The 21,363-nt window shown below is 38.6% G+C and overlaps 1 protein-coding gene across 2 annotated transcripts in view; it reads right to left on the bottom strand.

The window, feature by feature from the left end:
• Positions 1–21,363, bottom strand: part of SLC9A6 (solute carrier family 9 member A6) — a gene marked incomplete at its 5' end in the record, with an annotated part of 54,936 nt that overhangs the window by 17,958 nt on the left and 15,615 nt on the right. For both annotated transcript variants that reach the window (XM_080911109.1, XM_080911108.1), the window contains 7 exons: positions 1,339–1,492; positions 2,873–2,984; positions 8,693–8,806; positions 11,589–11,677; positions 11,937–12,042; positions 14,279–14,420; positions 18,891–18,996. In XM_080911109.1, the coding sequence (XP_080767235.1) occupies positions 1,339–1,492; positions 2,873–2,984; positions 8,693–8,806; positions 11,589–11,677; positions 11,937–12,042; positions 14,279–14,420; positions 18,891–18,996 (823 nt within the window). The remainder of the gene's footprint in view (positions 1–1,338; positions 1,493–2,872; positions 2,985–8,692; positions 8,807–11,588; positions 11,678–11,936; positions 12,043–14,278; positions 14,421–18,890; positions 18,997–21,363) is intronic.

Raw genomic sequence — 21,363 nt, 5'->3', positions numbered from 1 at the left:
TCAAAATTTATCACACTCATTTTTTGATGTGCTATGGTCTGAAGGAATTAAGAGCAGAGGTTCCTCTGTCTACCATTTAATTATTGGCATTATATTGAACAATTAACAACATTTTAAAGCCTATTTTTTGTAAAGCAGTTACTATGATTAGATAAACATGTTAAACACATGGAACAGAATGCCCGGCACATAGTAGGTGCTTAGTAAATGTCAAGTCTCCCTACAAGTAATAAGTAGCATTATAAGAACACTAGCGGATGTATCAAAGCATACACGCTGCACTCTATCATCTACTACATACAGAAAGAGCACATTTAGAAGGAATTTGAAAAGTAAAGAGAGATTAAGATATTAACAACATTCACTGTGTAATTCAGGGCTAGTTTATCTTTGCAAAGATAAAAGGCATAATAAAACGTTAAAAAAGCAGATGGCAGATTCTCTAATAGGTGAAACACTTTTTCAAGATGAGGCTGGAAGCAGTTTCAGCCAAACACAGAACTGCAATCTACAAAGGCTTCAGACACAGGCTGCTGTATCCATGGAAACAAATGCAGAATTCTTGAGATACAAGAGAGCTTTCAAACTGAATAAATTAAGCAGGACACACTGAAGATCATGACTGCAGGATTTTGGCCTTGGTTGGTTTGTTAGGTTAGAAGTGGTGCTGATGAGAAAGAGGAAAAGAAATGGTATTATGGGGTATCCATTAGAGCTGGAGTAAACTGCATTCTCACACACTGCCGATGGGTCGGACCTGGTAAGCTGACTGAAAGCCTTAAATACATGCATATCTTATGGATCAATTAATTCCACTTCTGGAAATTCATCCTAAAGAAACAATTAAACAAGAACACAATGGCACATAGGCTTCAGAGCATTCAGTTGTTTGGAAATAATAACAGCAAAACCCTCAGATGCAAATGGAAATAGCCAAAGCCTAAAAACAATATAACACTACCACAACAGAGATTTGGTTAAATTAGCCAAGACACATACAGCTATTCAAATAATATGAAGATATTTACCAGTGCAAATGCCTATGCTACAATAAATTTTCGCTATTACCATATTTCAAAACCAGTATAGAAGAGCACTTGAGTGTTGCCCATTTCATAAAATGCATAAACTGTCTGGAATGCTAACATTTCAGAGTGCTAGCAAGGCTTTTCATTTCTTTTCTTCCAGTTTAATTTTTTTCTATATTATGTTATACGCTTTTGAAGAGAGAAAAATAAAAACTTAGATTTTCTAAATTTAAAATCGTCTCATGACAAAACATAAAAGTAAATTGAATCCCAATGGAATGTGGAAATGAGGTCCCCTGTTCCTACTTACCTTATATGCAGGCATGATAGCATGGCAGTAGTACCGCCACCAAATACCCACACAGTAAAAAACACGATCAGAAGTGTGGTGCTGAACATCATTTGTCGTGCATAAGTGGCAGTGTCTCGAATGGCCAAGGCAAATGCCATTGCACCACGAAGACCTACAGGGAATACAAGTGCTTCATCAATTACTTATCCCAATGCAGACTAGATAAGCTCAAGAGATATAAAACATAACCCCAATACTTGGGATCATATAGACAAATATGAAAAATAATAACATGTGTAAAGAGTGATCAGCAGATTTAGAATATACTGACTTTCACTCATCTTTGGTTTGATTTTTCAGACAGGGTTTTGCTAATAGAGCCCAGGCTGTTCTCAACTTCACAGTGCTGCATTGGTGACCCAAGTGCTGGGAGTGTATGCACCTGCTACCACACCTACCTTGATCTCCAAATAATTCTTTACAATTTAGTAACTTATGTATAGTGAATTCAGTTTATACTGTTTTGATGATGCATAGAAGGGTGTAACCACTGCCACAATCGAGACTGAGCATTTTACTCTTCCTTGGCAGATTACTTTGTGCTGCCCATTAGCCCAACCTCTTCATCAGCCTGACTAGCTCTCCATCACTACTATTCTGTCTTTTTAAAAAATATCTTATCAATGGAATCATATATATATAAATTTTAAGACTGGCTTCTTTCATTCAACATAACACTTCTAAGGCTCATGCATGACACTATGTGAATAACTGTTGATTTTTATTATTTAGTAACTTTCCACAGCACAGATTTATCAGGTCCTTCCCTGCTCCATTTTCCCACTGAAACACAGGCAAATGGTGGTATAGGTCATTAATCCCAACTACATGGGAAGCTGAGGCAGGAGAGTCACAAGTAAATTCAAGGCTGTTCAAGTAAATTCAAGTTGTTCAAAGCAAGTCTGAACAACTTAGACCCCATGTTGCCAGGCGATGGTGGCATGTACCCTTAATTTCAGCACTTGAAAGGCAAAGGAAAGCAGATCTCTGTGAAATTTGAGGTCACCCTGGTCTACAAATTGAGCTTCAGGACAATCAGGGCTACATAGAAAAATCCTTTCTTGAAAAAACAGCAGCAGCAGCAACAATAACAAACCAAAATGTTTTCTAAAGGGGAGAGGCTGGGGAGATATGGATGATATTGATAAAGATACCTTAATGGTAGATGGTTTGCTTGGTATGCATGGGGTACTAGGTTCAACCCCAGTACTGAATAGGAAAATAAATAAGTTAGTTTTCAGATTCTTGGTCATCATGCATAATACTTTTATCAACATTTTTGCAGGTTTTTCCATAAAAATGTATTCATCTTTAACTTCTTTACTTTGTGTGACATATTTGGAATCAAAAATTTGGAAACATCGTGTGAAAAGTTCCCACAGAAGGGAATGGGAGATGATAAGAGTTTTCTATTTGAGAATTCAGTTTCAGTGTTTCTGACTCTTCCGAATGGTAGAGTGAGGGGTAGACAGGAGAGGAAACTGAAACTTACCAGCAAACATCATCATGTGTTGAAAATTTGATCCAATCTTACTTCTTCTACCCAAATTAAGTAAGAGAGACAAGGGGTAAATATTGGCAGCTCTTCCCAAGAAAATAGCAATCTAAAATCATTAAGAGGTTAAGGATGATTTCCTCTATTACTGTTAATTTAAACTATGCATCCAAGGAGGCGAGCAAGCACTCTACGGTACCTATTGAGCATCTGGGATATAGTCAATATGACTGGGGAACTGCCACTTTAATTTTATTTCATCTAAATAAATTGAAATTGAAATAATTACAATATGGTTAGTTGCTACCAAACTTGATAGTGCACGTCTACAATGTAGGAAATTCATGAAGTGAAGAAAAGAATGGATCAAACAGGACCTTCTTTATTACAACATCACAGACTCATCCACTTCCATAGCAGTGTTGACAGGATGAAGGGAAATGCTGGTTAAATGTCCCTTTCCTTCCTAGGAACACAATAAAGGGCAGTCCAGCCACTTCATGCTGCTGCAAGTCCTGCAAAGTTTAACTAGCTCTCACTAAATGTACACTTCCAACCTGCAAAAAAGTTCAGTTTTCATGTCAGATAAGATGAGTCTTCCTAAAAACCAGTTTTGGTATCCTTTTCTCCATTCATTGTCTACAGAAACCTGTGTTTTGTAACTGCAAATTTTACTGCAGGATTCGCAGTGGCAGTCCCACCACATTTCCTGAAAGGAGTAGAAAGGGAAATATAATATTCAAAGCAAAGCATCATGGTTGAAACAGTGCTGATAATACTATTCGAGGAGAATGCAACTGGGAAGGTCAAAGGCAAAGGAACTGCATGTAACACTTATATACTCATTAGCTGGGCGTTAGAAATACAAGCAGGGAGGAAGGAATTCAAAGTTGGCCTTGGCTGAAGAGCAAGTTTGAAGTTAGCCTAGGCTATATGAGACCCCCCCATCTGAAAAATAAATGAAAAACCAAGAAAAGTGAAAAATAGTATGATGGTTGATGGAGTTTTCCAAGGAATTAGTAGTTAACAACACCAGCGTTCTCTTATAGCCATGTATTGCATAAGATTTCATGTAAAGAACGAGTGCTCACATCATGGTGGTCCCATCTAATTATAATGGAGGTAAAAGTTCTTATTGCCTAATGACAACATAACATTATTCATGTATCTATGCTGACGCAGGTACAAACAGATCTACTTACTATACTGCCACTCACATATAAGCACAACACATACAATTATATGTGGTACATAAAATCTTGTAATAAGGGACCAGTATTGGTTTACATGTTTACTATACTATACTTCCTATCATTATTTTAGTGCATTCTTTCTACATATCAAACAGAAAGTTTGGGCAAAGGAGATGGGCCAGTAGACAGAGCTCATTTCCTGGGACCCAAACACCAGAAGGAAAGAACTGAGTCTTGAAAGTTGTCTTCTGACATCCACATGTATCCCTGTGGCATGTGTAAAAAATATTTTACTGAGAAACAGATGTTGTTACACCAGAAACAGCCCCATATATATCTCACGTTTATCAAGTAACCTAACTGAATCAACAAGCTTCTTTCAATAACTGATATGTACCATGGAGGTTTATGTAAAGATGATGACCTCATAATTACAAAACTGTCCAAATATGTCCTGCCTTTCCCATCTACATATACTGCAACTGAACAACTAAATAATTGGATGGAAGGTGCCAGCAGTCAAGTTCTTTACGGTTGGGACAGAAACGTACAGACCAACAAGGGAAGATGGTTTGCTGATTAATGGTAATAGGTTATAGTTGGAGACATCACTACAAACTCATGATGGGTGATGCAGTTACAAACAGAAATGCTTACAAACATACGTGTGTGCACATGATATACTACGTATCTTCCTCTGTTCATAGACATGGTTTAGAAGAAAGAACATCCAGTGTCTTAAGCATACCTAAAGCCCAGATCTTGGTTTCCATATTTTCCCAATAAAAGGAACCAGAGCTCCTCGGAGAAATGGAGAGTTCTTGGGCTACAGTGGAAAGTGCACAAGATGAATAGAGGCACTTTGTAGTTCCAGAAAGTGAGGAAGTGCTAACTATTATTCATACAAATAATATATAAACAATGCTATAAATAAACATCTGAATCAAACATCAAGTGAGAGATAATAGATAAATCTCCTATATGCCACAAGTGATTCTGTAAAAATTTAGTCCTAGGGGAGATGAAACCTAATTCCATACTCTGTAAGTGTGGGCTGCATGGGGCAGCTCTTTTTCCAAGCAGTACAAGATAGAAAGAAAAGCACAAGTTGGTTTGTAGTGGGAAAACTTGTCAGCTATGTGACTAAGACTAGCATCAACTTTGACACGTTAATAAATATGTACCCCTGACATGATATGATGGCAATGACACTTTATTTTCAAAGTGTTCTTCCCAAAGAATATATATGTAATCTGGTTCAATCGTAGGGGGAAACATCAAACAGATTCCAATTGAAGAGCACTCTACAAAACGCCTGATCAATACTCACAAATTTTTCAGGGCTCATTGAAAGTAAGGAACAACTGAGAAACTGTCAGTCAAGTGGGTCATACAAAGCAAATGTAATGTGCTGTCCTGGGTAGGACTTTGATATAGCAAAAGCACACCAGAAGAAGGCCATGAGACTTGGGATGAGCATCATATTTCCTTACTGTATCACTACAGGTTCATTCTTTGTAACAGATGTATTACGGGGTCCTGAGATGCTAGCCAGGGGAAATGAGCTGTGAAGTGTAGGACAGCTTTCTGTACTATCTTTATTACTCCTTTTGTAGAAATAAAATATAGTAAAATGGCATTTTTCTTTGAAAGCAATTCCATTAAGAAAGAAAGAGAAGGTAACAGCAGCAATAATGCATGGGAGGCAGTGTGGCAGCTGCTGCTAGCTTTCACAAATCCATACATAGTCTTTTCTTCTAAGCGCAAGACCCTCCTCCCTTTTAGCTCTAATTCTGGAGAACTCAGCCACCCAGATAAAGGGTCTAACTTTTAGCTTCCCTTGCAGCTAGGTGTTGCCAATATTGTTATTTACACATGGTATGTTCACTTCTGAGCAGTACCCTTAAAGATAATTAGGAGGCACAAGGGGCAGATGCTATGGACCACAAGAATGCAACCAACTCCCTAAGGAGAAAAGCACCAAGACTGTTTGCATTCCTAACAATTCTCTAGTCACACAAGCTCAGACATTTACACATGAAATAAACTTCTGTCTCCTTTAACTCATTTAAACCTGGCTTCATTTGAGTTGTTGTCATATAACCAAGACTACCAGAGACAGGGCATCTTAGACGTGTGAAGAATCATTTTCATAGATCCTTTACTGAGAATTTTAAATTCTAACAAACTCAAAAACCTTGTAATTATTTAACCTTACTTGTATATTAACTACTATAGATTAAACAACTGTGATTATTAAAAAAAAAACTTCAAATAGTGACAAGCTCTGAAGCTATGGAACTCATATTTGTCTTCTGGCTAAGGCTTTCTTCTTGTTGATAGGACATTTGTTGTTTTTCTGTAAGACTGAAAATGGCATTTGAATAAAACCTCCCTTTTTAACATAGATCTCACACTCCCTGGGTTCTGCAGTGCTTTAATTTTTCTTTTGAGAATCACTTAGTTAAGCATTCATTTCCCTGGGTACACATTTCAGGTTTAACTATCAGGCTGTGTTCAACCCAGCTCCCATGGCTCTTCAGTGCAAAGGGCACCCTAGATTTCCCTTTGATGGTCAGCCCTCTGCTTCACCTCTTCATGTGGTACAGACAGACACTTTTCCCAAAACCTACATCTACTTTGCTCTTTTCTGTTTCCAGAGTACTCTTTCAACAAAACCACAAACCTCAAGGGACCCAATGTTTGTTTGCTGTTTCTGTGCTTCCTACCAAGTCTTCCTGGACAAAGACACATGACATAAAGATTGGTATCTAGTAAGTGTCTATTCCTCAAAGTGAAACGGACCACCATTTAATGCTGCCCAACCATACTGCAATTCTTCAGTCAACTCTCTTCTAAGTTTCTATGACTATTACATAAACATCTTCTCTACCTTCCCCCAAAATTCCTATCTGTGGGAGCCAACCTTCAATATGGTCCCTGACTCGTGTTATATATATAGTACTCATAGCCTGTGTGATCCTTACTTATGCTGTACCACAGTCGGTCTGTATGACCAGCAGAATACTGCAGAAGTGATCATGAGATTTCACCTCCAACATTAGTCTATAAAAAGGCACCTTGGCTTGCATTCTTGTACTCTTTTGGCTCATTCACTCTATGGAATCCAAGCCAAAACTTCGTCCTGCAGAATGATGATCCTTTCTACAGACAGCCATGTGATTGAGGTTGGCATGGCTCCTCCGGCCCTCAACAGCATACCAGCAAAACCATGTCACTACAGGTTCCTGCAAGGCTGTGGAGCTGGAGTCACCCAACTAAGATATAGCCCAGGGTTCTTAACCCCCATATACCATGTAAGGTAAAGAGTATGTTTCTACCCACCAAGAACACATTGACAAAATAGGGGTTGCACCCTATATTACATGTACTGTCTGCTCATTGTAAAAAAAAAAAAAATCTTTACACACCAAGAAAACTTTGACTATTTCCAGGTTGCATCTTGTTTTACATGTACTTTATGCTCATTGTTACTGGTGGGATCTTTATCACACTATCAAACTTTAAAAAAGTACTGACAAAAATGTATTGTATAATTTTATGTAAAAAATGCTTAAAATCTGTACATTTATCTTTGTTTTGAAAAATAAAGTTGTTAAAAAAAAGAGTACGTTTCTAGATCATTTCTTACACAACACATATCTTGTATGCCTTGCTATTCTATCCTCAGCAGGCAATATCACTTCCTACTTATGAAAATAGGAGCCATCAGCTTGGAATGCCACCTTCGCTCCAAACCTCCTTCACCAATTGGAGGCCAGTTCCTCTCTACATCAGAGGCCACCTGTCCCCATCTTGTCATGATGTTGTCTTTCATGTCCTCAGATGCTTCATTTAAAGTTGGTTTCACTTTTTATTTATTTTACTACATTTATTTACTCATGCCACAACACAAGTGTGGAGATCGGAAGCCAACTTACAGGAGAAAGTTCTCAACTTCCACTGCATGGGTCCCAAGGACTAAACGGAGATTGTCAGCCATGGTAACAATCATCTTTACTCTCAAAGCTACTTTGCTAGCCTCAAGTTAGCTTTAAAGGTAAAAATGCTCATTTACATAAAACAGAGAAAAGCAGGGGGAAGAACAGGCCTTATTCACCCTCCCCATCTTGGACACATCACCCTGCGGCACAGACTCTCACTCTTCTCCTTTAGCAATAGGAGAGAGTATTTCTTCTGTTGTGCTGCGCTAGAGAAGGAAGTTAGAGCTTTCCCTTAGGGAAACAGCTTGCCCCAAGTTGCTCCACTGCCATTTTCAAATTTGATTTTGAGAGGGTGTCGGTGATGACAGTCTCTCAGTTCAGGTCTTCCCACCTTCATGGGCATTACAGTTACATGGCACATGGCTGGCTAAGGACAAACATTTTTACCTTTGAGGTTGGCAAAGTAGTAGGAGACTTTTCTGTCATTCCAATCTGTCAACATTTTTGTGCAATAAACTTCAAATAAAATAGAGTAGAAAAGACTGGACTGGAACTGGGAAGAACAGCTGACATCATTACTTATTTTTCAGAAAACAAAAACCTCATGCATTTAAATATTTTATCAACCACACGCCTAAAACCACATGAGGATCTCCAAATAGACACATGATAAAGGATACGAATGCTCCTACGACAAATGTTGGGTTAAAGACATGATTCTGAAAGGTGAACAGCGTCAACCCCATGTAGGAAAAGATGAAATTCTCCGCTAAAAAATTGAGAAGCTCGAACAACTGAAATGAAATTTAAAAGGTTCCAGTAAATACGTGTCACACTGTGAAAACCTGAATAACAGACATTTTCTATATGTACAGCTCATATATACATCTGGAAGCATGTGGCTCAGATGGGAGTACATGTACAGATGGCATTTCCAAACCCACAGAAAGAGCCAGAAACATAATAGCCTTACGTTCCCCCATCAGTACCCTTCTCACAGTCCCCATCATCAGTTCCTCTGCCCCTCCAAATCCAGTGCTGCTTTCATCACTTTCTATACATGATTTGAAACCTAAATGGTAAGCCCTTCATGTCCACTTCTCATCCCCAACCAGTGAGTTGCTATTAAGATGAGTTTCAAGATGATGTCTTCTATAAGCTACTGAACATAGTTCATCTTCTTTTTCCCTGGCAAAGAATGCTGCACAACCAGTCATATCACTTATCACTGGTGTGTTGCCACCTTTCCTTTCTCACTACCACTCCTAACACAGGGCTTTTCTGTGATAGTATGCACTAAGCACCCTCTTGATGCCTGCCAAAGCCCATTTAGTCACTTACTGTTACCATAGCAAGTACACAGGAACTTTCTAATAATATGAAGGCCCTCCATAAACTCTACCTCTCCCTGGTCTTTCCTAGGACTCATCTACCTACCACAGTAGTAAAGAGATAGAAGAATCTGAGCTCAGGAGTCTGAATGCCTAGGCTTAAACCATATCTACTTGCTAGATCCATGGTTTTGAACAAGTTAGTTCATGCTTTACTTTTTGTTGTTATCTGGAGAAAAGTCTTCGAACAGAGCCTTACTATGCTACTACATTTCCCAAAACCTACTAGCTTAGGGTGGCCTTGAACTCCAGATTGTCCTGCTCCTAATTCCTAAGTACATGTGTTTGTCTGTAAATGTGTTGTGTATATGAATGTAGGCACATGTCACAGCACACATTTGAAGGTCAGAGTTAAATCTTGAGTGTTAGTACTTGGCTTCCAGCTTGCCTGAGACAGGGTCTCTTGATTTTTACTGTGAATGGCAGGCTAGCTGACTGCCAGCATCTGAGGATTTTCTTGTCTTTACTTCCCACCTTCTGCTAGGAGCACTGGGATTACAGACATTCATGTTATGCAGCCAACATACACATGTGTTCTGGAGATTTGAACTCAGGTCCCTACATTTACCAAGCAAGTACTTTCACCATAGTTTCCAAGTATTTTTATTATAGGTACACACCACACACCTATCTTACTCTTTTCAAAAGCAGAATTAAAAATGTTTTAAAAGAGAGTCGGAGTGTCTGGGGATATTGTGCAGTGATCGAGCACTTGCCCACCAAATAAGAGGCCCTAGGTTCTATCCCTAGAACTTAACAAAAACAGCACAGTAGGCTTACTGCCAAAAATAAAAACAAACATTAAAATAAGTACAGTTTCCATGACTGACTTAATATATTCTTATTTCTATTTGCTTGTTTAATGGCAGTAAGTTCAGTTTCTTTCCCTTTTACTATGGGCCTGATTACAGTACTAAGTAAAGACTCCATGCACACTATCACATACTAATCTCATGGGTCAGAACAAAACTGAAACAGGAAGAAATTCTTTAACCTCTTCCTGATTACATAGCCACAAAGTAGTAGAATTAGTGTCAGAGCTATTGTGGATCCAGAGTCTCGGCTCTGACTCTGAACAAAGAGGCTGCCAGAGAGTTAGTATTTGAGACTTTACAAGCACAAGTTCTATGTCACAACCTCCTATGACCAGTTTAGCACAAAAGCAGTCTTAGGCTGTGTGTGTTTGTGTGTGTGTGTGTGTGTGTATGTGTGTACATACAAGTCTGTGTTTTCTCTGTGCTAGTTTCAAATCACCAACAAGACTGGAAGCTCTTAGCTTGCTCTTTTCATGCCCTACCTTGCTACCTAAAACAAGACACACCCCCTGGCTACTTTTCTTCTGTACATTCAGTATACTAATTTGGCAAGAGAGACTTATATCATCCATGTAAATGCTCTAGAGGGGGAGCCTAACTTTCTCTGAAGTGTTAGGGAAAGTATACTAACTTTGTGGCTCCAGGACAGAGGTGAGGAGGGAGGGAGTAGAAAAGAGAGAGGAGGAGGAAGGGAGAAGGATAGAGAAGGAAAGAGAGCTATTTTGCTTTAGCATTGATCCTTTCTAGATTTAATTTACCTTGTAGTCTTCTGCAATACTAGAAGTTCCTAGTTCTCACTACAGTCCTCACGTATGCACATGTTCCTACTGCAGACATTACATTCTGCTTGTGGATTATTTTCTATATCTAAGACTGGAAAATTCTATGTCTAATGCCCAAGTCCTTCAGAATTCTTTTCAGGTGACCTGCTCATGCAGTGCCCAGGCAATCACAGTCCCCAGAGGCTCCTGGAAGCAGCAGTATCGCAGGGTCTGAATGACAACTGCAGGAAGCTTAGTGTCCCAATAAGAAACAGAGCTTTTCTGTACTGTATAGGAAAACCCTGAGCAAGTCAGAGTGGGCCCTCAAATCGTTGCTCCTAGTAGCCACTGGGTTGGAGAGACACTAAGAGAAGAGGGAGCCAACTGGCTAGTTACTGGAAGTTCAACAGTAACAGCATCTGCTTACTCTGCTAACTGCTATGCCAGAAGCTGCTACCTGCCACCTGTCAGTCCCAGTCATTTCCAGAGTAAAAGGAAGAGAAGCCATTATCCTGAAATGATCACAGATATTTAGTTGAAAAAAGGACAAACCTATAGTTTTGCTAAGAGGAGGAAAATTTTATTCATTGATTATAAGGTTTCTCTTACCTGCTTCGTTCTGTGCTGAGATTCTGTAGACAAATTATTGTATGTGTAATGTGCTTGTGTGATGCCACAAAACAATACTGCAACCACACCTGCAAAGACAGCAAAGTACAATTCACAAAAGGGAGGGTTCCCACACTGTAGCCCAAGAATCTTATTTTACAGTAGATTCCACTTGTAGAGTTGACATTCTCAGTTACTTTGACTTATGTTATTGGGAGGAACCAATTGTTTTCATTGAAAGTCTTTTTTACATTTGAGCCTCCAGTCTGACTCCCAACCATAACAAGTATGTTCAAACACTATAGTTGATTCCTCATAGGGACTTACAATGCGAAGTAAGTCACCCACCTGTGAAACCCCAAGCTTCAGCCAAAAGGAAGGTGCTCCAGGACATCAAGAAGAACAGGCCTGTCTCCAACAGCTGGAACTCCCGCAGCTTTGTAAACTTTGTCACGTAAGACTGTTAAGCTTGGTAACAAGATTGAGTAATAATATACAACTGAGACTAGAAAAATAACAGTCAATCCAAGGCAGTCATAAAAGCTATAGAAGGCTCTTAGGCTTCTCTAATGGAAAAGACACAAAGCAAAGAAGCACCAATGGTAATAAATTCTTCAAACAAAATCTTATGGAGCTGCCCTCCTATCAGGAGAAAAATCTCAAAAATTAGATGTTCCTATTGATTTATGGATATGACATACCTTGCCAGAAAACAACTAAAAAGACAGAGACAGGAGCAGCATTCTGAGACACACCGTGACAAAACTCTATTACCTTGTATCCCAAAGCAAGACACTTTTCATTATTACAATTTGCATTCATAAAAACATGTAACTTCTGGCCTGGAGAGATGGCTCAGGGGTTAAGAGCACTGACTGCTCTTCCAGAGGTCCTGAGTTCAAGTCCCAGCAACCACATGGTGGCTCACAACCATCTGTAATGAGATCTGATGCCCTCTTCTGGTGTGTCTGAAGACAGCTACAGTGCACTCATGTGCATTAAATAAAAATAAATATTAAAAAACTCAAACAAAATAAAATGAAAAAAAAAAAACATGTAACTTCCATGGAGTTTCACATTTATTTGATCTTCTCGCTCATTTGCAATATAAAGCATCCATTCCATGATGAAGAAACAGAGGCATTTCACTCCCTTATACTAATTTAAAGAGTATATGTGGGTGACAGTGCCAAGTTGTAATAAATCTAGGGCTAGATCTAGAGTCAATTCATGAGCTAGCACTGTAACAAACAACAAACGGGATCCACTTCCTAGCCCTGAGACTCCTATATTAGAGAAGAGATACAGCCTGTACCAGTTCAGACATATGTTTTACATGAAAGTGTCTTAAAAGATTTCTAGCTGGATGAAGCTGGAGAGATAGCTCAGTGGTTATAGGCACTTGATGTTCTTCCAAAGGACCTCAGCTAGGTTGTAAGAGTGGCTAATAACCACCTGGAACTCCAGCCCTAGGGCATCCAATGTCCTCTGCTTGCTTCTGTGGACACCTGCACACGTGTGCCAGATACACATAAATAAAGATTAAAAACGACTCTTTAAAATGTTTTGTAGCTAGAAACTTTGGAGCTCATCCAATCCTATTCAGCTTTCCCAACCTCTTATTCTCCTACATTGAGATCTAGAGTTCAAGTATCAACCACTATCATATTTGTGTCTGTGAGGCAGGGGCCATGTTAGTTTCATCTTTGATTTCCAGAACATGGCATCTGGCATATGGCAAGCAATCAGCAAATGTTTCTCAAATGAACTTAAGAATCAGCTCCCTATTTTTCTTGTGGTTAGCTAGTGACAGCATCAGGACTAAAACCCAGGTCCTTTGGGTTCCCAGCCTAGGGCTCTAGTAAACATATGTTCTCACCCAGGAACCATGCATTTTCTGTTTGTTCTATTAAATTAAGAGAGGAGAGTGACAGAGATGACTAACGGCATAAGCACCCAGAGAATACGGGCGTCCTATTTACTTCACAGCAATGTAACCTATAGCTTTAAAATTCATCCTCAGAGAGATAGTATGTCTAGTCAAAGACTCCTCTAGTAACAGTTTGGGGCAGTTTAGCATTGTGGTATATGACAGCAATTCTAGCACTCTGTAGGCTAAGGCAGAAGATCTTGAATTTGAGAACAGCATTGGCTACCATAATAAGGATCCAATCTCAAAAAAGGGAATAGGGACTAGAGAAATAGCTCAGTGGCTAACAACACTTGCTGTTTTACAGAGGACATGGGTTCAGATCCTAGCCCCACCCTCTGGGGCTCCCAAGAGATCCAATGTCCCCATTTGTCCTCTACAGATACCTATACATAGTGCACAGACATACATACAAACCAGTCATAAACATAAAATCAATTAAAAACAAAAAGAGGGGTAAGGGCCACGAATACAGCTGCATTGGTAAAAGGCTGTCCAGGCATGAACTTCCCAGGCATCCTGAGCTCCATAGCAAATTCAGGACCAGCCTGCAGTACATGTTTTAAGTCACTGAGCCCATGCAAAACAATGAAATTCATTATGTAATATATTAACAAAGACTTTTACTTCAGTTTTCAGAACAACTTCTTGATTAAAAGGTTAATAACTATGAAAACAAATCTAGTCATGTGAGTAGGGAAAACTATACCTCATAACTATCTCAGTAGGTTAATAAAAAATAAATGTAACAAAAGGATATTAAAGCTGTCACCACTCCTGTTGCAGCTCCCATTGCAAAAGATCCACTGAAGATCCCAAGGAAGATTCCAATAGATTTGAACATGGCTGTGACATCAAAGGTGTGGCTGTTGTCTCCAGCTGGCTGGTATGCCACTATTGAGCTACAAAAAGACAGGTTATTTTCAACCAAATTCTATTTGGTTCCTCTTATGGAAAAATGAAGGATCTTTCCAACTTTTAAAATGTCAGAATGGCTAAATGCCTAACAAGTATTTACCCATTAAAACAGAATTCTTTAGGCAAATGGGGCCGGAAAGGCCTTCCAAAGAATTAGGATCCACTCTGGAGTACTTTGAGCATACCTAGGTGGGATTCTACAACCTACACTTCAGAAAGAACCACTTGGTTCCAAAGCAAGCCAACCAATTCAAAGGGACACTTTCTGCCTTGAACTCAAGTCCAAACCTGGTCTCCAAAAGCTTCTTTTATAGCATTCATCTGAGGAATGACCAAGAAAAGCACTCTTGCCAGCAGGTCTCTGCCAACAGTGGTCACTGTTACCAAACCAATTCTCCGAATTTCAGTTCATTAATGTACCAGCTTTATGACAAGTGCAGACTCAAAGACATTGTACAAGTCATATCAAAGAAAGGGAAGAAAAATATATTCCAAAGAAATCATTAGTTGACAGATTTGATTAATGTGGGAGATGTAAAACAACTTGCTATATGTTAATCTCCATTTTATTAAAGCACATCAATTTCTAGTAACAGCATTAAGAAATTTCTGACACTCAATCTGAACTGAAATCTTTACATATTTTATGTTTCAATGTTCAAAGTACATGAACATTTTTCAAAAAATTCTAATACCAATACAACATATGGATCAAGGGAAAAATCACTATCATCTACAGCTCTAACACACACGTCTTATCATTTTGTTATCTTCTCATTTTGTTGCAGGGATATTGCTTTGAATTCTTTATGAGTCATGGTTCCATAAGTAGGCTAGGCTGGTTTTGAACTCACTGTGTAGCTGACGATGACCTTGAAATACTGATCTTTCTGCCTCCCCCAGCCATGCGCTGGGAGTATAGGTGTGTCCCACCATGCCTGGGTTTAGTGCAGAACTAGGGACTGAAACCAGCTTCATGCAGGCTAAGTAAGCAGCCTAACAGCTGTGCTACACATCTAGCCCCCGGTTTCTAACTCTGCTTCTTCAATGAACAATGATACAAGAATTACAAAACCAAGATATTTAAGAATTCAAAACAGCACTAGCAGGATAATTTATTTAACCATCTGCCCACTGCTAGAATTTGGAAGTTGCTTTTAGGAATAAAGTTCAGAAACAGAGAGCACTTGCCTAGAATACAGAAAGATGTGAAAAAAGGCCCTGTGCTTTGATTTTTATACCACAAAAATAAAAACACACAAAAAAAAAAACTGTTCCTGATATTTGCTTCTATAATAGAGGAGAAGAATCCCTTTGTAACGTTTATATATATATATATATATATATATATTGGCCCATTCCCTTGTGTTTCAGTCTTAGAAACAGAGTATTGCTATATCTACCACTTTTTATGTGTTGATTAGAGGCTTCCAAAACAGCCTCTAATTCTGGAGAGAAATATGACAATATCTCTCCGTTTAAAAAAGTTATAGCCATTGGCTTAGAAATTTCACTTTAAAAGCATATCCTTGGAGTCAAGGAGACAGCTCAGTAGATAAAGGCTCTTGCTGCCAAGGCTGATAACCTGAGTTCAATTCCTGGAATCCATGTGGTGGAAGGAGAGAACTGGATCCCAGCAAACAGAAACAAGTTCCAAAATACATTTTATGCATTTTAAGCCAAACAATTCTCTCATAAAGGCATGCCATTCCCACCTGTGATACAAAGTTGCTGCACAGAATACAAACTGCAATTATCAAACTAAGGGAATGCAATACAAGCAGAGTAAACTTAACACAGCCTTTGAAACACACCAAAGGAGAATACAAGATGACTGTCAGTGGACTGCTGAGTACCTCCATCTAGTAACTCCCCATGAACCAGCAACACAACTGCTTTCCCTCCCACCTTAGGGCAGGGACTCACTTGTTCAGCTCCATCAAGATACTGTCCTGTTACAATGATACCTTCTAGATATCAGTGCTTTTCTGTGAAAGCTGCTGCAGAGATGCCATAAGTCAACCCAACTCCTAAATATTCAAGAAAGTGCCAGATATGTATCATCTTTAGAGAGTTCAGAAAGAAATCATTCAAAACCCAATCTACAATAGAAATGTGCCCCTTTGTGAGAACTTCTATCGAAGAGCTTTTTCTTTTAAGCACATTTCTTCATCACTAAAAGCACAAATACCTTTTAACACTAGTCATATGCTAAAGTTACAGGCAATGGGTTATTTTATTGATGGAAAATGTAAGGCATAGTGAACAATGGTTTAAGGTAGTTCCAGTACAGAACAATTTTTTTTCTTTTGACTCTTAACCTATTAGAGCAACAAGAAAGGAATGCTTATCAATTGGATGATTAAACAGTAAAATAATGTCTTGGATAAGGAATTGATGTTAACCATAACTTTCTTTTCACCTTACTCTCTTCATTTTGGAATGTAGTGGACAGGTCTCTCGTGTACTTATGTACTAGAAGTTCAATCTTTATCATTTCATGTTTCTGAAATGCCTGAATTACAATTACACCATCCATCTATTGTTCCTTTCACATAGTATATGACTTATTTTGCACCAATCTTCATGGAAGGTACTTACATTTAACATCAACATCAACATTAGTTATAGCCCTTAGGCTTTGTTTCTTTTTCTTTAAGATTTATTTTTTTATGAATGTGAACACACTGTAGCTGTCTTCAGACACACCAGAAGAAGGCATCAGATCCCATTATAGATGGTTGTGAGCCACCATGTGATTGCTGGGAATTGAACTCAGGACCTTGTGAAGACCAGTCAGTGCTCTTAACCTCTGAACCATCTCTCCAGCCCCAGGTTGTTTCTTAATTTAGGTTTGTTTTAGTTATTAAAAAATTCAGGCAATAGACACATCAGGGAAGGCAGCAACACTTATTTATACATAGAGTATTCACAAGAAGGGATTTGAGTTTTACAACAGCTCCATCTACCTCATGGACGGGATTAGTATTATATCTCAGAGAGGGTAATTTCTCACTGTGTAGTAAGGCCACAGTAGTAGTCAGGCTGTGCAAAGCAGAGTCTGTGACTTATGACTCTTTTAAAGCTAACAAAGTAGAAGTTAAGGAGAGAAATTAAATAATCAGAAAATGTGAAGGGCTTTTTCTTCCTGCTCAGGGAAAGTTCTAGTATAAGTTGAAGGCAGTGGCCCACATAATTGCATATATCCTTAGTTAAAAGTGAGTTCCTCTGGGGTGCAGAAGCTCTTCCACCTGCAAATGCCTTGTAATAACAAGTACAGCAATTTCTATTATTAGATAAAATGCATTACTCATTCAACAATTATCCTCAATAAAATACATTTAACACATCTAAGATAAAAATGATTCTCAGATGATTATGGTAAATAAGAAAAGCGTGAATTAAACTGTAATATATTTTCTCAATTATCAAGCTGGCAAAAAAAGCTAGGCAAGTAATCTGCTGGGGAGCTCTAAGGAAGAGGGATTCTCATGTTGTGGTGGTTGAAGCATAAAGCAATATAATCCTTTGACTGGCAATTTGCCAATAATAACTAAAACTAAAATTGCACTTATCCTTTAAACCAACCCCAAATCTCAGTCCCTTCTGAGAATGTGTGCTACCGTATACCTGTGAAAAATGAAGAAGAAAGCTCCAGGTAAAATACTGCAACTTCCTTTGGGATAGCAAAGGACAGAACAGTCTTCAACTAGCCAGCAGCAAGAGACTGAGAGAGCAAAGAGCTAAAACAAAGTTCCCAGAGATTCCTGCAAAGCTGCAAAACACAAGATCTGCCTTTGACATGAAAATAGAGCCAGAATATAGCCATGTTCTCATATACAATACAGTAAGTTACTTTCCAACTAAGAGTTGAGGGGCTGAAGAGGTAGCAAGAACAAGGCTATAACCGGTTCACTCTCAAAAGCTGCCAAAATTAAAAACAAAAACAGAAATGAGAGGCAAATATATTCACGTCCATGATTGGATTTTAAGAAATACAAAGGTATAAAAGAAACTTTTTTTTTTATTAAACAGCTCTAAGGAACTAGGAAGACAAGGACTAGAATAAGAACAGAATTTCTATACAAACCTTTTCATGTAGTTTTGAATTCAAAACATAAGCCTAAGTAAAAATGTACTCATGTTATAATGTTAAAACAGATAATAAAATTGAAGACATTAAAATGGCTATTATAGAAATACATCACAAAGAGAAAAACAGTAGAAGGAACTGTCCTGAAATTTTTACAGGAACTACTTTTATGTGAAAGGGATATAAATTTTTCTTTTATTTTTCCAATTTATCTATAAAGTTTATGTCCTTGCCAGAACGGGACAAAAAGACTCATTGTTTGGAACATTTCTATCCATAATGTTCTTTATTCATCAACTGACTTTCAGCACCTAGTGCCCTCGCATGGAGTATTCACCATAGAAACAAAATGCACACTTACGAGGACAGCACTATGGCAACTGCATCATTGAGGACACTTTCCCCGAAGAGAAGAGCATAGAGTTCAACATCAACTTGAAGCTCGTGGAAGATGGCAAGAACAGTCACTAGCAGAGAGAAAGAGTCAGAACAATAATACTTAGACACCACAAACACACAACAGCTGTTGGATGTTATTTCGACATTCATTTCTTCCTTTCTTACATCCTCTTACTGAAATAAAGTTTTAGTTTTTTTTTTTTCTCAACAGTATTCAGTAATTGGCTACATGCTACACCACCTTTCTAAAAAAACAGTGGAAAATAACCTTGAAGGCCTGAGTTGGCCTACAATCCTCATGCAAATTTGAAGAGTCTGGTTTTATATATTTATTTTCTATAAAGAGTATATTCAGAATTTCCTATAGTCTAAGTAGCAATGAATCTTTAATAAGGAAGAAAATATGAAAAGTATCCCTTTCTGTAAGGAGCCCTTGTCCCTGAGCTTTACAACTCCCTTCTATTTGACTTGCAAACTGGAAGAATACCAAGTTAAGTAAAGACCTTAGGAAATGAAAACAAGACTTCAGTTTTTGGTTGGCACAATTTTTATGACCAGAATAACAGCTGCTATATTTAAGTGATGAAAAAGCCAACTATCAGGGTAAGAAGGATAGAAAGCACAACACGCCCTTCCTTTGGGGAAGAGATTATATTAGAATTCGAAGAAATCAGATATAAGTTAGATTATAGCTTTCATTGCTGGGTCACACATTGCTCACACATTAAATAAACCCAAGCAGATATGAAAATGAATATAGCCAGAAACAAGAGAACATTTTCAAATAGGAAACATAAAAATAGAAAGTTGTATTTTAAAAGGTGTAATTTTTATTGTAGAACACTGGAGTATACTTATACCAAAATGCAGATATGTTATTTGTCTACATACACATACATAAAACTGGGGCCCAGAGAAACAGCTCAGTTAACTTCGCTGGCTTTTCTTCCAGGGAACCAGGATTTAGCTCCAGGTACCTTCATGGAGGCTCAAACAAGACTCTAACTCTAGTTCCAGGGGACCCACCACCCACTTTTGGCCTCCTCAGACACCAGGCATACATGTGGTACACAGACATGCAGGCAAAACACCCATATATAAAATAAGGGGAAATCTTATAAATCGTTTAAAGAAAAGTGATGGGGGGGGGAGCTTTTATCTTGTATGTGGTTGTTTTGTTTGCATGTATGTCTGTATATCATGTAAATGCTTGGTGAAGGTAGAAGGCAAAAGAGGGTGTCGGATCCTTTGAAACTGGATAGTTTTGAGTCACTATGTGGTGCTGGGGACTGAGACTGGTCCTCTGGAAAGGCAGCCAGTGCTCTCTTAACTGCTGAGCTATCTCTCCATCCCCAAGAAAAAGATTTTTTTTAAAAGCTTATGAAGAGAAAGTAAAAGGAAGAGTAAAAAATACTGTCCCATTTTAAATAGAGAACCCATGGCTCAAACTTCTAGAAAGATAATGCAAATTAATAGAACTAGAGAAAGTGTGTATATAATCTAGAAAAGAAATCTGTCAATCTTTATGTAGACAAAAGATTATTGCTTGAGACACAGTGGCAGTACTCCAACCAAAACAAAACCAGAAAGTGAAGTCACATTGCCAGTTCCATCTTTAGATGTCTTATAGGCCTGCTTCTACTACAAGACAAGGACACCTAAGACCATGGGCTTCTTGAAAGTAAGGGGGCAGCCTCTGTAAAGTCTTTAAAGAGAGGGAGGAGTACTTTTTGTTGGAGGCCAACTTGGGCTACATAATGACTATCAACCCATCTTGAACTACATAGGAAAATCAAAACACAGTGTTAAACTGAGCCAAGCCTGGGTGGTACAAAGTTGTAGTGGCAATTCCTCCAAAGTCTAAGGTAGGACAATCCTATCTCAAGGACTGCCTGGCTATTACAGAGTGACTTGAAGGCCAACCTTGGGGTCTTAGCAAGGACCTTTATCAAAATTCAAAAATATGGGAGCTGGAAGATGGCTAAGCTCATAAAGTGCTTGGCATGTAAGCATGAAGACCCCAGGTTAAATGTGCAGCCCCCACTGGAAATAGCATATAACAGGCATGCCTGCTATCTCAATGGTAGGGAGGAAGAGACAGGTAAATCCTGTAGCCCACTGTCCATCCAGCCTAGACACTGATGAGCTCTAGGCTCAGTAAGACATCCTGTCTCCAAAATGAAGGTAGAAAGGGGTGGAAGAAGAGACCCAAATACGTGCACACACACACACTTACATTCACAGGAGCACATGCACCACACATACACTTAATACCACATTCATTAATTAATCATGGAGTGCTTGCCTACTGTGCAAGAGTCCCTACATTCTATATATCCTCAGCACTACAAAAATTTTAAATTACACTATACAAACGTCTGTGTGAAATGGCGCTCTGAAAACTTTTTGTCTTTTAAATTGTCATTTTGAAACAG

The sequence above is a fragment of the Micromys minutus genome (assembly GCF_963924665.1).
Source record: "Micromys minutus genome assembly, chromosome: X".
Taxonomy (NCBI): Eukaryota; Metazoa; Chordata; class Mammalia; order Rodentia; family Muridae; genus Micromys; species Micromys minutus.
This window is presented reverse-complemented; position numbering and strand designations above follow the sequence as displayed.